The 22063-nt window shown below is 47.4% G+C and overlaps 1 protein-coding gene across 1 annotated transcript in view; it reads left to right on the top strand.

Moving 5' to 3' along the window:
• The first annotated feature begins 757 nt into the window (after positions 1-757).
• Positions 758-22063, top strand: part of cacna1ab (calcium channel, voltage-dependent, P/Q type, alpha 1A subunit, b) — a 121410-nt gene continuing 100104 nt past the window's right edge. Inside the window, exon 1 of the mRNA XM_056279719.1 lies at positions 758-901. Coding sequence (XP_056135694.1) covers positions 758-901 — 144 coding nt within the window. The remainder of the gene's footprint in view (positions 902-22063) is intronic.

The raw sequence follows: 22063 nt of genomic DNA, 5'->3' as shown, positions 1-22063 counted from the left end.
TAAGTTTACAGTGTAAACTGCTAATAAGACACGATAGTCCTTAGTAAACGGGTCTGACCCTTTAGCCGAGCGGTTAGTGATGTCGCCTTGTGGCGCAGTACACCCAGTATTGAATCCCGCACCGGGCAAGAAAATAACCGGTTATAACAGTATTATGGAAATTATTAATTAGTCTCAAATAAACCAGCGTTTTTTCACCCAAAATAAATAAATAAACCATCGTTTTTGACAGCAAGAGAGCGCACACAATTGACGTCATCTATCACCCCTCCTCCCCCTCCCCCTCCTCTGCCCACGAGCGCAGCGTCGCCGCGGTGGCGGCAGCGCGGCATAGCTAGCTAGCTAGCTAGCCAGCTAGCTTTCTTTTTATCGTCTAATATTCGCCTCTTTCGGACGTCTTGGACTAACGAATCCGGGTGTATTTCTCGAAAGGGCCGAGCTGCGAACACGGTGTGTGTCGAACTTCAAGTGTAAAACGCCGTTTTGAAACGAGGCGAGGGGAAAACGTCTGAAGACAAAGTCCGGTGAAGCTGAACGCCACCAAGAGGGCAGCGGCGGCCCAGTCCGCGACCCGGTGTGCCGCCCAAAACCAGGCCGCAGAGGGCGGCTGGGAAGTCGCCCTGCGTAACACGGGAGGCCGCTCTCCGACGGAGAGCGTGTATAGGAGGCTTTCCTCGGCAGCTCGCAGGCCACACCAAAGACGGGTTCATCAACTGGGTCAAAGAAATGCCCGTCTGTAGAGAGGCGCGTTACAGACATGGCGGGAAACGTGAGACGCCAGCGCCCCCTTCCGGTGAAAGACGTGTTGGTGTTCAGCGCAGCTCTCGACGAGCGTAGAACGACGCTCTGCGTCTGCCAGCGGGTACCAGATGTTGCGACAAACGAGGGTCACACTGAATCGGTAAGACTGGATTCCCCCCCCCCTTTATCCTATTCATTTTCACACATTTACATTGTGTGTGTGTGTGTGTGTGTGTGTGTTAGTGTAAAGCAGTGTTTCTCAACCGGGGGTCCGCGGACCCCTAGTGGTCCGTGGTGTAATTGCAAGGGTTCCGTGAAAATAAAATATCTCTAAAAAAAAGATCCTATGACATTTATAGAAACAGGATTATTTTACTCAAATGTGCCTGAGACCTTTATCTACCTAAAATATAAAGGGTAACAGGACTTTTTTCTCTAATTAATCTGTTTCACAAGTGTAATTTATTGTATTTTAATAAGAGATCTCGCTCCCGTTTGCATTGTTAAAAGTTACTGCATAAAAATCTGTTTTGTTACATATATCTGAAAGTTACTGCATAAGAATTCTGTTTTGTTAACTATATCTAAGTTACAACTGAAAGCTCTTATTTTTGCCCCAAAGAGTGAATAAATGCTATAATGCAATTTAAAATGCAGTTTCTACTGTTTCTATCAAATTGCAACCCCCCTCCCCCAAGATCAGGTCGAGGGGTCCTCAGGGTAGATCAAAAATACGCAGGGGGTCCAGGACCCCAAAAAGGTTGAGAACCACTGGTGTAGAGCGTAAATATTTTGGCATGCACCCTCTAGTGGGGGGGGGGGTCAAGCAGCAGCAGTAAATAGATGGATAAATGCTCATTATGCAAATGAACTGGCACTCGGATCTGTGATTATTTTTTTTTAAGCGGCACAGGACAATTGAGTATTTCAGTTCAGAAATAAGAAATTTCACTTTATTCACGTGTATTCATTGTACATTGTATGCTAGCTAACAAGTTAGGTTAGCAAGTCTAAGACTTGGCCAACTTTTTCTCTAAAAAGTGAAAATTGTCATTACCGTCACATTTTGCTGTTACAGCTTTGACAAAAAGCATCATAATACCAAACTTATTTTGTAGGACGATCAAAGCTATGCCAAGATATTTGTTCCAGACCACTTAATACGGCTTTTGAAAATGGAGGAAAAAAAACACAACAATCTTTTAAATACATTTTTATTTTTTCAAAATGTCAAAAGCCAAAAGTGCCCCAAATTGAAGAATCACCCAAATACATACAGATATGGATAAACACTTTAAATACTTATACATACATTTAGAGATGCATGCTCGCATAGGGAGAAATGAGGCAGATGGGGTGCGAAATGTAGAAATGGGCAGAGAGAATAAGAGAGAGAGAGAGAGAGAGAGAGAGAGAGAGTCCTCGGGAGTGCAATCAACTCTCGCACGCTCACTTCTCGCTCGTTCGCTCTGGCAGACCAGCAGCAGCAAGGAGCTGCTGATCTGTACTGCTGCAGCCCGCTATCGGAGGGAGGGAGGGGAGAGGAGAACACATGACTGAGTCTCTCTATTCCCCGGGCTCTGGATAGCAGGAGAGAAAAGAGAGAGAGAGAGAGAGAGAGAGAGAGAGAGAGAGAGAGAGAGAGAGTGTGTGTGTGTGTGTGTGTGTGTGTGTGTGTGTGTGTGTGTGTGTGTGTGTGTGAAAGCGAGACAGAGATACGGGGGAAACGACAGATTTTTGGATTTTGCCACTGAGAACAAGGCGAGAGAGAAGAGAGCAGAGAGGCGGAGCGAAAAGAGTACCAGCCTCGCAATGGGAGGGATGGGAAAGACAGGAGGGGGTGGGGAGGGGAGGGTTTATGATGGAAAAAGGGCTGGAAGCAGAATGAGAAAGAGGGGGGGGGGAGAGAATATATTGAGGGAGAAAGTGGGATGAGAGAGGAACTGGAAGCTGTAGAGGGGGAGAGCAAATGCTGAGAGGAGCATGGAGAGGGAGTGTGTGTGTGTGTGTGTGTGTGTGTGTGTGTGTGTGTGTGTGTGTGTGTGTGTGTGTGTGTGTGTGTGTGTGAGCACATGCTGCAGTAACCTGCTTTTCTGTGCATGCAGCTTGCTATGATCAATCACTCAGCACAGCCTTGAGACACTGGCTGTTACACACATTTTGCTGTTATCTCAAGTACCCACATAAAGCGATCGCACAGGCAACACACATTCTAACACCCGTACGCATACAGGCACACACACACACACACACTTGCATGCCACTAAAAAAAGATGATCAGGGTATGTTACGTGCATGTAACATTTTTACTCTGCAAACTAACATTACATGAACATGCGCACACACACACACACACACACACACACACACACACACACACATTCCCATATAATTACAGTTTTGAGGCATGGCCTATATTATCATATTGCCAATTATAGCTTTATTTCCTTTAATCATGCACATTCATACTGGCACAAAAACTTTGGTGAAGAAGGGCATAAAGTGCATGTGTGTGTGTGTGTGTGTGTGTGTGTTATGCACTTTGAAGATGAATGTCCTCCTCTTCCACACTGGTACCTGCTGCTTTATATTTACGGCGTGAAACTCAACATACACAGACACACAAGCACATACACATGTGTTTTAGTTACTTGTGTGTCTTTTTATTTTTCCAAATTTTGAGCTCTATTTTTTCTCCTCCCTCTCTCAGTATTTCCCTCTTGCTGTGTGCTTGTGTGTGTGTGTGTTTGAAAGGGTGCATGTGTTAGGGCTCTGCAAGTCGTGACTGAGTACTTTTACCTTTCTTTTTTGTTGTTGTATTTTTTACCCCTTTTTCTCCCCAATTGTACTTGGTCAATTACCCCACTCTTCTGAGCCGTCCCGGTCGCTGCTCCACCCCCTCTGCCGACCCGGGGAGGGCTGCAGTCTACCACCAGGGGGACATAGCGCGTGGGAGGATCACGCTATTCCCCCCAGTCCCCCCCCCCTCCCGAACAGGCGTCCTGACTGACCAGAGGAGGCGCTAGTACAGCAGCCAGGACACATACCCACATCCGGCTTCCCACCCACAGACACGGCCAATTGTGTCTGTAGGGACGCCCGACCAAGCGTACTTTTACCTCTAATGGGAAGTGTATTTGTGTTTGTGTGAATGCTGACTTCATTCTTGGCGAAAACATTAGAGTGGGGGGGGGGGGGGGCTTGACAAGAAAAAGGAAGGAGCACGCACACACACACACACACACATACACACACACACTGACTGCTATTTAGTATGCATGACCAACAGTCCATTGATTTCTAGTGCCACGATGTGATATCACACAGCGATCTAATCATTTACAGTAGACAGTGGCCCAGCCGGCCAATGAGACAATGGCCAATGAGAGCGTCCGTATCACTCTCCTTAATGGACATGCCAGACTCTTGTATGTAAAAATAGAGCTCTCTTCCACGTGTATATGAAGTCTTTTTTTTTCCTCATCTCATCGGATTTTTTTTTGCACTTCGAGAATTAAGCTAGAATAAAAGATATACAGTATTTCATATTATTACATAGTAATTCTAAATACTTCCTTAATAATTGATTCTGGGAGTCTTGCCGGCGATACTGTGAAAACCCATTATGATACGAAACGCTTTAAAGCCTTTGTTTCAAGTTTCAACCCTTTCTGTGGAGGGGAAGAAGCAGACCTGACGAGTTCAATGCCACATATTTGGTCCTGTTGTCCAATAACTGCCAAAATAACACGACAAACAAAAAATTTGCAATCACTGTAGACACGCAGAGCTAGATTAGTGGGTAGACAGATAGATAGAACTGGTTCAACACTCTTCCACTGCGGTGTCACAAATGACGTAAATTGTCAAGTTAAAAGTTTCTCCAAGCTGACATGGTCAGCACTCATATCAGTCATCGAGAATCGGGGCCGCAAATTCGGATGGCGTTACTGTTTTGGATTATATTACCGAAAGGATGGGTTCATTTTTTTGACCCCAGGCCTCGTTAAGGCATATTATGCAAAATCACACAGACGAAAATGTCACCCGTAGCCTCGGTATTCAGAAACCTACCACTAATTCTGAATCTTCACCCTGGAATGGGCAATCATTTAAGCCTCAAAAACACACATACACACACACACACACACCACAAGAGACAGATGAGCCGGTACAGGCGGATATGGGTAGTGTGTGTAATATCTGACTCGAGTGTTTGTTTTTGGTCTGAATGCTTGTGGTGTCCCACCACCCAAAAACAGTGTTCAATTACAGTCCTCAGCGATCTACTGAGGGCATTTAAAAATGGCAGATGTTGGCGATCAATTGGGGTGTCTACTGTCTTTCTACTTGACTTGTCTACTCTGATTTTTAGTTGTTCTCCATCAGCAGAGCAATCAGGGTCACCCTTCAGGCAGGAATTGCGCATAGTTCCTTTTAAACAACAGTAGAGGATTGGAGTTGTACTGGGAGAGAGACTTGTGTGCTTCAGTCAACATAAAATTGATACATTACCTTGTAGATGTACCATTATAATTTGAAATTTTACCAGTACTATTTCTACCTCTTTGTTGCTACTCATTAAAAGTGTTAATAACCGGTATTACTACCTTCTGCCACTAGAAAATGTTGTTGCGGCACGGTGGTGCAGTCGCCTCACAGCAAGAAGGTCCTGGATTCGAGTACCGGGGTAGTCCAACATGTGGAGTTTGCATGTTCTCCCCGTGTCTGTGTAGGTTTCCTCCAGATGCTCTGGTTTCCTCCCACAGTCAGAAGACATGCAAATCAGGTGAATCAGCTGTACTAAATTGTCCCTAGGTGTGAATGTGTGTGTGTGTGGGCCCTGTGATGGTCTGGCGGCCTGTCCAGGGCGTCTCCCCACCTGCCGCCCAATGACTGCTGGGATAGGCTCCAGCATCCCCACGACCCTGAGAGCAGGATAAGCGGTTTGGATAATGGATGGATGGATGGATGGATGGGAGAGAGACCAGGGGCCACAAAATGGCTACGTTCACACAGTCGGTGGGGTTGACAAACATATTTGCTACTGCGAGCGAATCTCGAATTGTGTTGTACATATTACAGTGCGGAGCGAAATGAGAACGGCGCGTATATGAACACGTGAACAGAGTCTGTTCTGAATAATGCGTGTAACCATGGCGACACGTAGTACACGCCAAAACTGGTGACTGCAGCAGCTTTAGGAAGTGTCATTATCTCAGCTGATCAATCAAAACAACCAGAGATGTGAGTTCATCCATCAGGTTGTAATAAACCAGTTGTGAATTCGGATGCTTTTGTCGTTTGATTTTGTTTTTTTGTTTTTTGACAAAAAAAATAGTTTTTTTAACTTTCAAGTGTAGTGTAGAGTGCAACGTGTGGGTGGCCCCCAAACCGCAAAACTGGTGGGAGCAACTCCTGTGGAGAAACAGCGACTGGGCTGAAAATGTTCAGATGACACATCGCTCTTATTCCCGTCTCTGTGAGTTACCCTGCAACCCAGGTGGAAAAACACAACAAAACACATCACACAGGCAATGACTGTGCAGAGGAAAGCGGCTGTCGCTTTCTGGCGTTTGGGTACGCTTGTCAAATACCGCTGCTTTTTTTTTTTCCTGCTTTTGCTTATGTCACAATGTACGATGTGCAATGATGTGGCCAACTACTAGTTATCCGGCGCCGTTCTCTTGAGGTGGCACGGCTCAGGAGGCAGAGCGGGATCATCTAGTAATCGGAAGGTTGCCGGTTCGATCCCTGGCTCCTGCCCGAGAGCGTGTCAAAGTGTCCTTGAGCAAGACACCGAACCCTTAACTGCTCCCGATGAGCAGGTTGGCACCTTGCACGGCAGCCTCCACCATCAGCGTGTGAATGTGTGTGTGAATGGGTGAATGTGAGACATACACTCGGCACGTTTACGTGATGTCAGAAAAAGTCGATTGTGTTAGTCCGACTAAAACTGGACTTTCAGAATACGTGTGAACGTGTTAGCCCGACTGAAATCGTACTAAATCGAATTTCTCAGAGTCGGACTAACACAGCGAGATAATGCGGTTGGGGGTCGATTTACTCTGGCATGTATACGCTTCAATAGGCCCCGAACTGGCCTAGGCGTTCTGTGCATGAGCCATAGTTACCGTGGCGGTCTTTCACCCAGAAGTCGAACAGCGTAGTATCAACAGTATCAACATGGCGAGTGCTAGAGTGAGAACCACGCTTTTCTGGACAAATGAACTTGTAAACTTGTTTACTTGTCGCTGATCTGTTTGTCGCTTGTTTGGTATGCGACGCAATAGGTCAACCGGAAGAAGGTCCAATAACAACGAGCTGAAAGGGGGCGTATCGCCACCTACCGTACCGGGGTCGGACACGCTTCCGTCAATAAATCGATTCTCCCCCGTTTCTTGTATACTGGGACAACGACAGTAGTCGAATTACATGGCCTAACCAAGCCGTAACCGTAGCTCGACTTAACTGTGCATGTAAACGCAGTCACTGTAAAGTGCTTTGAGTGGTCGTAGAATAGAAAAGCGCTATATAAAATGCAGTCCATTTGCCATTTTGTTAGATACAGCTATCAACTAGATACACAATAAATTTCAGTGACGACTACCTCAAAATTTCTGGTACTCGCTGTGGTTACAGAATCCACTTGTCACTCTTTCATAACTGAGCTGTGGCTGAACGTACCCAGATCTACACCCCTGTGAGGAGTGACAACCGTATTTAGCGCTGTATTTAGCTGCTGTGTGATGGTAGCCAATTCTCTGTGATGATTGTGGACTGCCAAAGGTTATAAAAGCTGGCTTCTGGTCACCCTGCTGGGAAAAAAAAACTTCTCCAATGCAGGAAAACAACCGACCAACTGCCCTCCTATAACATCTTACCATCAGCATGCCCTTGAGCAAGGCATTTGACTGCCGACCCTCTCGACTGGAGTCACTCGGCAGCCAAGAGGAGAAGGAATAGCCTACTCAGCGTACCGAAGATACATGCAATGTAAAGGGTAGAAATAAAAAAAAAACATGATTAAAGGACAAATGGATAGATTAAGAGTGTGAGGAGGACGAGCCCGACTGACTAAGAATAAAATAAAAAGGGAAAGAAAAAAAATCACACTCCCACCCTCACTGACCTTTGTCACCTTCACCTCCCCTTATCCTTTTTTCACTCCACCGTACAGGAAGTGGAGGAAATGAAGAGCAGGTGCAAGATTGAGGAAGAGTAATGGAGAGTGGCGACAGCGGCGGAGAGGAGGGTGGGAGAAATTAAGCTAAGGGAGGAGAGAAACGGGAAAAATAAGAGAACAGAAGTGATGAAGGGAAGGGAGAAGAAGGGAGAGGGTAAAATGGGGGTTGGGGGTAGGTGGCAACACGAGCAAGAGTCCATCAGCTGAGTGTTGGCGCTCTGCTGAGATCAGCAAAAAGGGCACAGGGAGGGAGGGAAGGAGGGAGAGAGAGAGAAAATGAAGATGGAGAGGAGCGAAAGTAGAAGGAGAATGCTGTCTATCGCTGGCAGAGAGGACATGGGAGAGGTGTGGACGAGAGAAAGGGGAAAAAAAACACATCCACAATAAAAGCTTAAAGTGAAAAAGAGGAGGGAAAGGTGAGAAAAAGAGATGTTAGGGTGAAAAAAGTGAGAGATAGAGATTGACATTGGGACATACTCTTTTGATGAAGTGCAAGGGAGGGGCTGCATGACATATACACTGGCGGAAACTATTTCTACCCCTTGGGTTTTGGAGCAATTACCCCCCCCCCATACAACACCCCTCTGAGTCTAACAGATGGACTCTTCCATGGGAAGAGAATTGACTGGGGCATACCACCTAACTGGCAGTGGAGAGCATTGACAAGAGTGGTAGTAAAGCTGTATTTCAGTGCCCCATACCCAGAAAAGAAAGGATTGCTACTGACTGGCAGCAGTATAGAACGTTGCTGTAGTGTTTAGATTCCTCAAAACAAACCAGGTTGTTTGTGTTTTTATTTATCCAGATAAAACATTACCAGAGAAAGGTGTTTTTTCTCAGTCCTGCCCTGCTTCATATTCTAGCAGTTTCACTGACTACTGGGAGTGCCCCAGTATAACCAGACTTGTACTGACTATTGACAGCTGCCCAGTATAACCAGTCTTCTACTGTTCGCTACTGGCAGCTGTCCAGTACAACCAGTCTTCTACTGTTAGCTACCAGGAGCTGCCCAGTACAACCAGTCTTCTACTGTTCGCTACTGGCAGCTGTCCAGTACAAACTGACTTCTACTGTTGGCTACTAGGAGCTGTCCAGTACAACCGGTCTACTGCTGACTATTAGGATCCGCCTACTACAACCGGTCTTCTACTGTTGACTACTAGGACCTGGCCAGTACAACCAGTCTTCTACTGTTGACTGCTAAGAGTTGCCCAGTACAACAAGTCTTCTACTGCTGACTACTAAGAGCTGCCCAGTACAACCAGTCCTCTACTGCTGACTACTAGGAGTTGCCCAGTACAACAAGTCTTCTACTGTTGACTACTAAGAGCTTCCCAGTACAACCAGTCCTCTACTGCTGACTACTAGGAGTTGCCTAGTACAACCAGTCTTCTACTGTTCACCACTGGCAGCTGACCAGTACAACCGGTCTTCTACTATTCACCACTGGCAGCTGTTCAGTACAACCAGTCTTCTACTGCTGACTACTAGGAGTTGCCTAGTACAACAAGTCTTCTACTGTTGACTACTAAGAGCTGCCTAGTACAACAAGTCTTCTACTGTTGACTACTAAGAGCTGCCTGGTACAACCAGTCTTCTACTGCTGACTACTAGGAGCTGCCCAGTACAACCAGTCTTCTACTGCTGACTACTAGGAGCTGCCCAGTACAACCAGTCTTCTACTGCTGACTACTAGGAGCTGCCCAGTACAAACTGACTTCTACTGTTGGCTACTAGGAGCTGTCCAGTACAACCGGTCTTCTACTGTTGACTACTGGCAGCTGTCCAGTACAACCGGTCTACTGCTGACTATTAGGATCCGCCTACTACAACCGGTCTTCTACTGTTGACTACTAGGAGCTGGCCAGTACAACCAGTCTTCTACTGTTGACTGCTAAGAGCTGCCCAGTACAACCAGTCCTCTATTGCTGACTACTAGGAGTTGCCCAGTACAACAAGTCTTCTACCGTTGACTACTAAGAGCTTCCCAGTACAACCAGTCCTCTACTGCTGACTACTAGGAGTTGCCCAGTACAACAAGTCTTCTACTGTTGACTACTAAGAGCTTCCCAGTACAACCAGTCCTCTACTGCTGACTACTAGGAGTTGCCTAGTACAACAAGTCTTCTACTGTTGACTACTAAGAGCTGCCCAGTACGACCAGTCCTCTACTGCTGACTACTAGGAGTTGCCTAGTACAACCAGTCCTCTACTGCTGACTACTAGGAGTTGCCCAGTACAACCAGTCTTCTACTGTTGACTACTAGGAGCTGCCCAGTACAACCAGTCTTCTACTGTTCACCACTGGCAGCTGTCCAGTATAACCGGTCTTCTACTGTTCACCACTGGCAGCTGTTCAGTACAACCAGTCTTCTACTGCTGACTACTAGGAGCTGCCCAGTACAACCTGTCTTCTACTGTTGACTTCTGGGAGCTGCCTACTGTTCACTACTGGGAGCTGCCCAGCACAAAAACAATCTTCTACTTGTGACCCCTGAGGTGCAGGAGCAATTAGGATGCAAGAACTGTGCTCAAGGTCACAGTTTTGGTGGCACGCCTGCAAGTTCAACCGTAATCAATTTACTTATATAAGTATCCCTAATATTTTTTTGTGGTTTAGACAACATGGGTTTCGCCAAAGGCCTTTGTGAATCTTGGATAGTGGACAACTTAATTGTTTACCTCAGTCAAAATAGGGGTTTTCAGATGATGTGTGCTTTTCCACATGCAACATTGCCACACACCTTACAGGAACGAAAAGAAAGCCGCTTTATTCGACACTGTATTCTTACAATGTACTTATCTTATGCATTTAACCCGTCCTATTGTATAGGAGCAGTGGGACGCTGCAGCGCCCGGGGACCAACTCCAGTTCTTCTTTCCATTGCCAACACTAGACCATAATTACACAAGGGTATCTGGTTGTCAAGTCAGTGTACTTAACTTTATGATTTTGAATCCATCCGTCCAGTGTTCTACACAGGTGTGAAATGTCCAGAGTTACTACTTTGAACTGAAAGTTTGTGTCACCACTTTCATTCACTTATTTGGCATGTGCTAGTGTGTGTGTGTGTGTGTTGTGTGTGTGTGTTGTGTGTGTGTGTGTGTGTGTGGTTTGTGAGGGCTCAGTGGGACACACAAAGTGGACAGGAGTTCACACTGTGATGACACATGGTACTCCCACACTGTTTCCACATGGGACGGACACACACACACACACACACACACACACACACACACACACACACACACACACACAATGATGCACTCATGGTTGTAATAGAAATATGCAGCACATGCAACTCGTGTGCATATCAGGGGCCGGCAGTCTGTTCAATGTTGTTGTGTTCCATAAATATGTTATATGCCTTTTTTCCCAAGGAAACTACATTATAACAGAATTTACACAAGTGAGTGCACGTGTGCGCGCACACACACACACACACACACACACACAAAACAACACACATGCCCGCACAAACGCAAAGACAAATGCACATCTGAACAGATATGCATATGTACACATAAGTATGTGCACGGATATGCACACAGTTACATGCACACGACCTCTTGAAATGTGAGGACCATGTAAAGCGAAGTGGTGAGGTGTGCGGTTGGAATGACAGATGGGTTCAAGGTGGAGGTGGGATTACATCAAGGATCGGCTCTGAGCCCTTTCTTGTTTGCAATGGTGATGGACAGGTTGACGGACGAGATCAGGCAGGAGTCTCCGTGGACGATGATGTTTGCGGATGACATTGTGATCTGTAGTGAGAGTAGGTTGCAGGTGGAGGAGTGCCTGGAGAGGTGGAGGTATGCACTGGAGAGAAGAGGAATGAAAGTCAGAGCAGCAAGACAGAATAGGTTGTTTGCATATGACGTCACGAACTACAAATGAAGGGCAGGAAGTGATTTTCTACATAGGATGCACTGTCACACATTTTTGAAATGCCTATGTTTGGCGTCATTAACTGAGAAACCACAAGGAGTTTTTATGGAGTACCAAAAGTTGTTGTTCATGGGGTGGGGATGGGGGTGGGGGTTGCAAGAAATTGACCGAAAACGCCCGAAAAAATGGCTTGCGAACCGTCGTCTGCGGTCGGGAGGGGCGGAGTCGGATAACACGCTGACCACTTCGTCAAAACAATCACTCTTCATAACATAAGGATCATGTCCAACATGTCTTACTTTCTGTTTATACCTTTCTCTCATAATATCGTCTAAACTAGCTCCATCTCGTCCATTCTGCTTTTCATCTCCTGCCTTCTATCTGAATCTCGTGCGTCGTCAGAATCACGTGACTGCAAACCAGCTATACCTATGTGTAAATGAGAGGGAGGACAGTGGAATGACGAGGGTGCAAGGAGTAGAGGTGATGAAGGCGTATGAGTTAAAATACTTGGGGTCAACTGTCCAAAGTAACGGGGAGTGCAAAAGAGAGGTGAAGAAGAGGTGGAGTGGGTGGAGAAGAGGGTCAGAAGTGATTTGTGACAGAAGGGTACCAGCAAGACTTTACAAGATGGTTGTGAGACCAGCTATGTTGTATGGTTTGGAGACAGTGGCACTGACGAAAAGACAGGAGGTGGAGCTGGAGGTGGCAGAGTTGAAGATGATAAGATTTTCACTGGGAGCGATGAAGAAGGACAGGAATAGGAGTGAGTGTATTAGAGGGACAGCTCAGGTTGGACGGTTTGGAGACAAAGCAGGACAGGCAAGATTGAGATGGTTTGGACATGTGTGGAGGAGAGATGCTGGGTATGTTGGGAGAAGGATGCTGAATATGGAGCCACCAGGGAAGAGGAAGGCCAAAGAGGAGGTTTCTGGATGTGGTGAGAGAGGACATGCAGGTGGCTGGTGTGACAGAGGAAGATGCAGAGGACAGCAAGAGATGGAAATAGATGATCCGCTGTGGCGCCCCCTAATGGAAACAACCGAAAGTAGCAGTAGATATAAAGAGAAATGGAGCGCCAGTATTCAAAGTGTAGACCCATTGGCGTGTACTCACCACGAGTAACACTAACTACAGACTGTATGTACGTTTGTGTGTGTCTGAGATGGACAACGTTTTCAGTTCCTCGTCATTTCTTTTCGTGGATTCATCAGTATGTGGAAAACTGGACTTGCATGAGGAGAGCTAGGTGAGCGATTCTCAGTTTGCGGCACTCAAATCTGACAGCGGCCCCTCTCTAATATGCAGAGTGTTTTGTAAACGCTGGATTTGAAACAGCAAAAAACGGTGTCTTGCTTTCTGAAAATCACTGCCGTCAATACTGTGAGACACGTGTCTTTCAGTTGTGCTTCCAGGAATAATGTACAATGTACTGCTTTAGTGTGTACTGCACACTGTTAAACCTGTCTCTCGTGTTTTGATTTCCCCCCCTTTTTCCCCCCAACTGTACCCGGCCAATTACCCTATTTTTTTCCAAGCCGTCCCGGTCGCTGCTCCACCCCCTCCGCCGATCCGGGGAGGGCTGCGGACTACTGCATGCCTCCTCCGATACATGTGGAGTCACCGGCCGCTTCTTTTCACCTGACAGTGAGGAGTTTCACCAGGTGGATGTAGAACGTGGGAGGATCACGCTACCCCCCCCCCGAACAGGCGCCCCGACCGACCAGAGGAGGCGCTAGTGCAGCGACCAGGACACATACCCACATCCGGCTTCCCACCCACAGACACGGCCAATTGTGTCTGTAGGGACGCCCGACCAAGCCGGAGGTAACATGGGGATTCGAACCGGCGGTCCCCGTGTTGGTAGGCAGCGGAATAGACCGCTACACTACCCAAGCGCCCCTGTCTCTCATGTTTATGACCTAATGCATGTTGACTTGAATCTGGTGAGAATTTGTGTGACTGTGTACAGGTGTGTGTACCCATTTTATAAAATGAAGGGTCTGTTATGTTCAACATACAAACGGCAGTAGTGAAAGTGGGTCATCGATGCTACCTGAGCTCTCAGCTCTGCCATATTTGTCAGTCACGAGAACATATTTTGTGTGTGTGTGTGTGTGTTTGTATATGTGTGAGTGCACGCGTTTGGCCTGTACAACAGATTACTGCAACAAAAGGGTGTGTTGGGGTGGGGGGGGGGGCGAAAATCAATTGCTAGGAGACACTCTCCCCATTCCCGTTGCCGCGGCAATGCCGAGATTCCATCAATGAGCCACCGCTGCGTTGTCCCGGCAACGGTTATGAATGAGAGCCGGCCGGTAACCGTGGAGACTCGGCGAAGAAGGGAAATGCTGGTTGCCATGGCAATGCCGTGAATGGGGAGAGACTGAGCAAAGGCAAAGGTGTGGAAGTACCAAGATATTCATCGTCATCCTCCACCTCATGCTGTTCTATAAAAGCACACAACTGGAAATAGCGGCACAGTAAATACTGACACAACCGCAGTGCCAGACGTTCAGTAGACCGTCAACTATGCTTATTGCCCTTCATAAATACACTAAGGCTTTGTGTCGCTGTGTGCGTTGGTACCGCATCGCGTACAGTAGGTGTCAGCTGTGGGTCCAGCAGCCTTATGCAGCACACGGCTATTAAGAGAAAACAGACTTGAATAGGATGGAGCTGCTCGGGAACATATTTTGAGCCGTATGGAGCAAGGACGTAGCTCCTGAAGCGGAGGTGGTGTAGTAAATAAACTCTTGCGCTGACATTAAAAGTAATTTGACACTTAAGTAGGTTGAAAGAATTGGAATAGAGAAGAGTCAGTTCAGCGTGAACAAAATGTAGAATTCACTCTTTGGAAGTGACAAAGCTTTGTTATTTCAAGTGACTGGTCACACAGCAGACTCTGATTAGGTTGAGGGGAGGGGTTGCGACAAGATGAAGTAAGGGAGAAAAAAAATCAAGATTAAGTCATAAAATTAAGTAGTAACGGGGCGTCCGTGTAGCGTGGCGGTCTATTCCGTCGCCTGCCAACACGGGGATCGCCAGTTCGAATCCCCATGTTACCTCCGGCTTGGTTGGGCGTCCCTACAGTGTCTGCGGGTGGGGAGCCGGAAGTGGGTATGTGTCCTGGTCACTGCACTAGCGCCTCCTCTGGTCGGTCGGGGGGGCTGGGGGGAATAGCGTGATCCTCCCACGCGCTACGTCCCCCTGGTGAAACTCCTCACTGTCAGGTGAAAAGAAGCGGCTGGCGACCCCACATGTATGGGAGGAGGCATGTGGTAGTCTGCAGCCCTCCCCGGATCGGCAGAGGGGGTGGAGCGGCGACCGGGACGGCTCAGAAGAGTGGAGTAATTGGCCGGATACAATTGGGGGAAAAATTAAAAAAACCCAAATTTAAGTAATCAATCAATTGAGTTGTAACAAATAAAAAAATAGAAAATGCATTTAAATCACATAACAAAAAGTACATTTAGGGGGATTTACATCTTACCTATCTAGAACCAAGACTGAACCAGGCCCGTGTGGTAAATGGTGAATATGGCCCAGATATCACAAAACAAATATGGGCCACCTTTGGTAAATATGTGGCAGCATTGCTATGGCTTGGTTCCGGCCCAGATCTGGCAAACAGGAGCGGACCACCCAAGTGCCATCATTCCACGCGGTATGTGGGCCGGATGAAGTGTCGGTTGTGGGACGGGTCCGAGCCACAGCAATTTTGCTATCTGGGTTGAAAGGTCAACACACGGGATGTTGTGTACTGTAGGTCGGCTGCTAACAATTGGTGCTGCGTGTAGTACTGCATGTAGTACTGCAGGTAGTACTGCAGGTAGTACTGTATGTAGTACTGCATGTACTGTTTATGCACCAAATTAGTTGGACTGAATGTTTCCGAAGGATTTGCACAGAAGTGCATCATCGCCAGTAAAAAAATGCGCTGCAGTTATGTAAGAAGACAGCTCTGCGTGTATCTGAACGTACCACACTGTTGCAGTCACAGCTCAGAGCAGCGGTTGGTGTGGGTGTGTTTGTGTGTTTTTGTGTGTTGTGACTCGATTGTCAGGTGTTTCCCGGCAGTGTGGGAGTCTGTCATCACCGTCCACACGATTCCCGCTTCTGTGCAAATCCCTCGCCTCTCGCTGTCCCACCGTGTCTGGCTCCCGTCTCTCACTCCACCCCAGCTCTCAGTTTGTCCACCGCTTCTCTTTCACTCCCCCTTCCTCACCCTTCCTCCGTGTCTCTCGCTCTCTCACACATAGGCTACCTCACTCTTCCGCCTTCATTGTTTCCCTGCTGTGTTTCATCTCGCAGCTCTCGCCCTCTCTCTCTCTCTCTCTCTCTCTCTCTCTCTCTCTCTCTCTCTCTCTCTCTCTCTCTCTCTCTCTCTCTCTTTCTCTCTCTCTCAAGGCAGAATCCTGCACTTGTTACACAGAAGGCTGTCACTCTTTCAGTCTGCCTCTCTCTTACACACTCTGTCTATCTGGGGACTTTGCACCTTGCTTTTCTTTTTTTTCATTCACTCCTGTCCCCCTCCCCTGGCTAAAACAGAATCCCAGCTGTTTAAAAGGAAAGGGTTTATTTGTGGTTTGGACCATTGCATTTCATAGAGGAAGGACGTTGGAAAGCGGACTTGGGGGGGGGGGTTCAGGTAACGGAGCTGTTTAGGTAGCAGACGATAGTAGGAAAGAGGATTTTTAAACTACTGTGTGGTGATCATTTAGGACTGCTAACCGTACTGTTAGCAGGGGAGGATTTTGGTGGGGGGAGGGGGGGACAGGATGCCATCCCCCTGTTAGATAGATCTTCACTATTTACTGTTAATCTTTCCCTCTTGCGCCAGCATACCAAGACCAATTCCTTGTATGTTCTTGCACTTGGCAATAAATACGATTCTGATTCTGATGAAAAACAACCTTCTGTAAAACTGCCATCCCTTTTTCCCTCCCCATTAGGTTAATGGTGCTATGTGATATAATCCCCCCCCCTTTCATATAAGGTCATATTAGGGATACATATATACATAGGGATATTGATTACGGTTGAACATGCAGTCTTGTCACCAAAACTGTGACCTTGAGCACGGCCCTTGCATCCTAATGGCTCCAGCACCTCAGGGGTCACAAGTAGAAGACTGTTTGTGTGCTGGGCAGCTCAACAGTAGAAGACTGGTTGTACTGGGCAGCGACCACGACACATACCCACATCCGGCTTTCCACCCACAGACAAGGCCAATTGTGTCTGTAGGGACGCCCAGCCAAGCCGGAGGTGACGCGGTGGGTTCGATAGGCAACGGAATAGATCACTACGCTACCCGGATGCCCTATGTGATATACACTCACTGGCCACTTTATTAGGTACACCTTGCTAGTACCGGGTTGGACCCCCTTTTGCCTTCAGAACTGCCTTAATCCTTCGTGGCATAGATTCAACAAGGTACTGGAAACATTCCTCAGAGAGTTTGATCCACATTGACATGATAGCATCACGCAGTTGCTGCAGATTTGTCGGCTGCACATCCATGATGCGAATCTCCCGGTCCACCACATCCCAAAGGTGCTCTATTGGATTGAGATCTGGTGACTGTGGAGGCCATTTGAGTACAGTGAACTCATTGTCATGTTCAAGAAACCAGTCTGAGATGATTCGAGCTTTATGACATGGCGCGTTATCCTGCTGGAAGTAGATGGGAACACTGTGGTCATAAAGGGATGGACATGGTCAGCAACAATACTCAGGTAGGCTGTGGCGTTGACACGATGCTCAATTGGTACTAAGGGGCCCAAAGTGTGCCAAGAAAATATCCCCCACACCATTACACCACCACCAGCAGCCTGAACCGTTGATACAAGGCAGGATGGATCCAGGCTTTCATGTTGTTGACGCCAAATTCTGACCCTACCATCCGAATGTCGAAGCAGAAATCGAGACTCATCAGACCAGGCAACGTTTTTCCAATCTTCTATTGTCCAATTTTGGTGAGCCTGTGCGAATTGTAGCCTCAGTTTCCTGTTCTTAGCTGACAGGAGTGGCACCCGGTGTGGTCTTCTGCTGCTGTAGCCCATCTGCCTCAAGGTTCGATGTGTTGTGCGTTCAGAGATGCTCTTCTGCATACCTCGGTTGTAATGAGTGGTTATTTGAGTTACTGTTGCCTTTCTATCAGCTTGAACCAGTCTGGCCATTCTCCTCTGACCTCTGGCATCAACAAGGCTTTTTCGCCCACAGAACTGCCGCTCACTGGATATTTTCTCTTTTTGGGACCATTCTCTGTAAACCCTAGAGATGGTTGTGCGTGAAAATCCCAGTAGATCAGCAGTTTCTGAAATACTCAGACCAGCCCGTCTGGCACCAACAACCATGCAACGTTCAAAGTCACTTAAATCACCTTTCTTCCCCATTCTGATGCTCGGTTTGAACTGCAGCAGATCGTCTTGACCATGTCTACATGCCTAAATGCATTGAGTTGCTGCCATGTGATTGGCTGATTAGAAATTTGCGTTAACGAGCAGTTGGACAGGTGTGCTTAATAAAGTGGCCGGTGAGTGTATGTTAATCAAGGAACGTTAGTATGTGTAAAGAAAGCTGTTATAAACACTTTCTGATTTGACATGCAGCATTTGTTTTTGTGACCTGAAGTTCAGGGAGTGTATGGCATATAATGCTGTGGACAATGTAGTGAATGAATATCCTAATATAATGAATTCTCAACGCAGTCCAAAGTATTGGATTACCAAATATATATATGATATAATATAAATATGATATAATCAAAACATATGATGTAATATAAACAAGTCTTAACATATAACTGAACCATGAAACCGGAGACAGGTTTCGTTCAGAGCTCTAAAATCGTTTTGAAATACACTCGGTGAAAGAAACTCTTTCCTGGTTAACAGACGTCTTCCTCCTCTGTCACGTGTCCAGGATCGCCAATCTCTTCATCACCGATAATGCTCCACCGTTATGCCCTTTATCTTAAAGGAGTCCTTGTCGTGTGAAACCAAGGGCGAAGGGAAAAAAGAGATTTCTGCGGGAGAAGTTTAGTGTTTCTGAACCTACATATTGCCCCATTTTTCACTGCGAAGACTCATTAAGGTCACAGCTGGCTTGGGTAACAGCAAGCTGCTTGGTATCCCACAATTTTTTTTGCACCTATGTGCAAGCTGTTTATTTAAGAGTTCTGAATTGGGGCATCCGGGTAGTGTAGCGGTCTATTCCGTTGCCTGCCAACATGGGGATCGCCAGTTTGAATTCCCGTGTTACCTCCGGCTTGGTCGGGCATCCCTAGAGACACAGTTGGCTGTGTCTGCGGGTGGGAAGCCGGATGCGGGTATGTGTCCTGGTTTCTGCACTAGTCCTCCTCTGGTCGGTCGGGGCGCCTGACCGGGGGGAATAGCGTGATCCTCCCGTGTTTCATGTCCCCCTGGTGAAACTCCTCACTGTCAGGTGAAAAGAAACAGCTGGTGAAGCCACATGCATCGGAGGAGGCATGCGGTATTCTGCAACCCTCCCTGGATTGGCAGAGGGGGTGGAGCAGCGACCGGGGCGGCTTGGAAGAGTAGGGGGAGTGGGGTAATTGGCTGGATACAACTTGGGAGAAAAAAGGGGGGGAAAGTTTTGAATTTGGGTCAGGTCGATTAGCAGGCGGTTATTAGCTTATACTGGGAACACGCTAGATGATTTAGGGGCCGACTACAACCCCGATTGGCTGTGATGACGCATTTTTTAAGATCATGGCGAGCCTGTACCAGTCTGTGCAAAATAGGACAGGTCACCACGGACGGACGGCACATGTTATCTTGTAGTGTGCAGGGGTTTAAGATTCAAATCACTCGCTCCCTGATTGAGCCTTCAACCAGTTGGAACCGTCACGAGGATATCGAACATGTTTCATTTTTACGAGTTGAATCTAGACAAGTCCTAACGTGACTGTGTGGTGTGAGCCGGCCAACAACGACGACGACGACAAAAAGTTGGGTGTGTTTGCTTCTGGGGGCGTCCGAGGTGGTCGGGTGGCCAGATGTGGGTATGTGTCCTTGTCGCTGCACTAGCGCCTCCTCTGGTCAGTTGGGAGGCCTGTTTGGGGTGGGGGGTAAAGGGGAGCTGGGGGGGAATTGCGTGATCCTCCCACGCGCTACATCCCCCTGGTGAAACTCCACTGTCAGGTGAACAAAAAGGCGGCTGGCGACTCCACATGTATGGGAGGAGGCATGTGGTAGTCTGCAGCCCTCCCCGGATCGGCAGAGGGGGCGGAGCAGCGACCGGGACGGCTCGGAAGAGTGGGGTAATTCCATCCATCCATCCATTATGCAAACCGCTTATCCCGCTCTCACAGTCGCGGGGATGCTGGAATCTATTGGCCAGATATAATTGGGGAGAAAAAGGGGGGGGGGGTCAATCAAAAAAAGTGTGTTTGCTTCTAAGATGTTGAAGATGAGAAGTCTGCAGTTAAGTGTGAGGCGCCTCATTTTTGAGTGTTTCCTACTAGTGACATTTGCCGATTGCAGTTTATACACCTAAAAGGCAGTGGGACTGCCATTTGGCTCTTCCCATTGCCTTATGTTCCATCACGTACAGCTTAACTGAAGAAGATATGCAACAAATTGTGTGTGTGTGTGTGTGTGTGTGTGTGTGTGTGTGTGTGTGTGTGTGTGTGTGTGTGTGTGTCTCTGAGATATTCATGCATGGCTGGGGTGATAACATGGATAATGCAGTAGTGACCACTTAAGCTTTGTTCCTACAGCACAGTAGGCTGATATTGCGGGATAGATTCCAGATAAGATGGCAGGGAAATGCTAAAGAAGACAACGGTGAGGCTTTTAAATTATATTTTGTTATTAAATTTTAAATACAGTGTATGGGGATGCCGGACAAGGGGCTTAACGTATAACAGCAACAGTGGCAAAAAAAAAAAAGTATATTTATTAATTTATTTTTATTTTTTATGTAATTTTTATCTATTTTTCATTTTTTAATTATTCTTTATCGTTTTATTTTTATTATTTTATTGTTATGATCACCTGTTCGTGTGTGGGATTAGGAGGAATCATGGTTTCGGAGGTGGACGCTAAAGGGTGAGGCCTCACCTCAAGTGTGTGTGCGGCCACGAGTCTGGCAGTCCATCTGAAACAAGATTGCATTTTGTGTTCGCTCTCCACAGATAATGTAATCTGACATCCACGCTCTCACTTTAAGTAGCTCCTCATTCCTTATCCTTAATTGATACATCCCTCTTTTTGCTGTTCACCTCTCTGCCCCCCCCCCCACTGTTCCCCTTTACCTCCCAACCCCCTCACACCTCTCCTTCTCACTCTAAATTCTCCTCCTTTTTATCCATTACCCCCTGCTTTTTACTTCTTCTCGTCGTTGTTTTACTTTCTCCTCTCTCCTCTCCATCCTTTCTAGCTGCTACCTCAGTATTACCCCCCCCATATCCTGCTGTTACCCAATTTTCATCCCTGCATCAACCCCCCTGATGTGGTTGGAGTTTGATAACAACACAGTCATCGCTCCCTCTACTGGCCATTGCTGGTCAGTGCGGCACATTCATCCGTTGCCAGGGGTGACTGCGGCGTAGGGGTTCAGTGCGTATAGGGGTCATCCAGGCCCCCAGAAACAGCCATACCACGTACGGCTGGTATGAGCTCAGAGGCCAAGCTGCAACTGCAAGTCACGCCCTTTAACACTGTGTTGTCGATCTGAGGGTGAAAAACCTGTGCATGTCAGAGTGTATCCAGGCCGCCTCATAAACAGTGGAACTGGAAGCGCCCATTCCCAGGTAGTAAAATTACTGTGGCCCGGACCCGACCACACCCGACACTTCATCCGGCCCACATACCGCGTGGAATGATGGCACTTGGGCGGTCCGCTCCTGTTTACCAGATCTGGGCCAGAACCAAGCCAGAGCAATGCTGCATGTGCCACATATTGGCCAAAGGTGGCCCATATTTGTTTTGTGGTATTTGGGCCATATTCACCATTTACCACACGGGCCACTTCAGGGTCACATCCAGATCACATGTTGCCGAGAGCACCGCATCTTTGCCAAATAAGGCCCACATTTGATTTGGCGTATTTGGGCCATATTTGCTATTTTACATATGGGTCACTTCAGGCTCACATCCATTTTGTCAGGGCCAGAAGAAGGCCACCAGTGCCGCATCATTGCCTGAAGTGGCCCACATCCGGATGCTGTCTGGGTAAGGAGCGGGTGCATGTTGGGTGCATGAGAGTGCATACAACAC

This window comes from Lampris incognitus, chromosome 5, assembly GCF_029633865.1.
Source record: "Lampris incognitus isolate fLamInc1 chromosome 5, fLamInc1.hap2, whole genome shotgun sequence".
In the NCBI taxonomy this organism is placed as follows: Eukaryota; Metazoa; Chordata; class Actinopteri; order Lampriformes; family Lampridae; genus Lampris; species Lampris incognitus.
The sequence above is the reverse complement of the archived record's forward strand: the minus strand, read 5'-3'. Positions and strand labels throughout refer to the sequence as shown.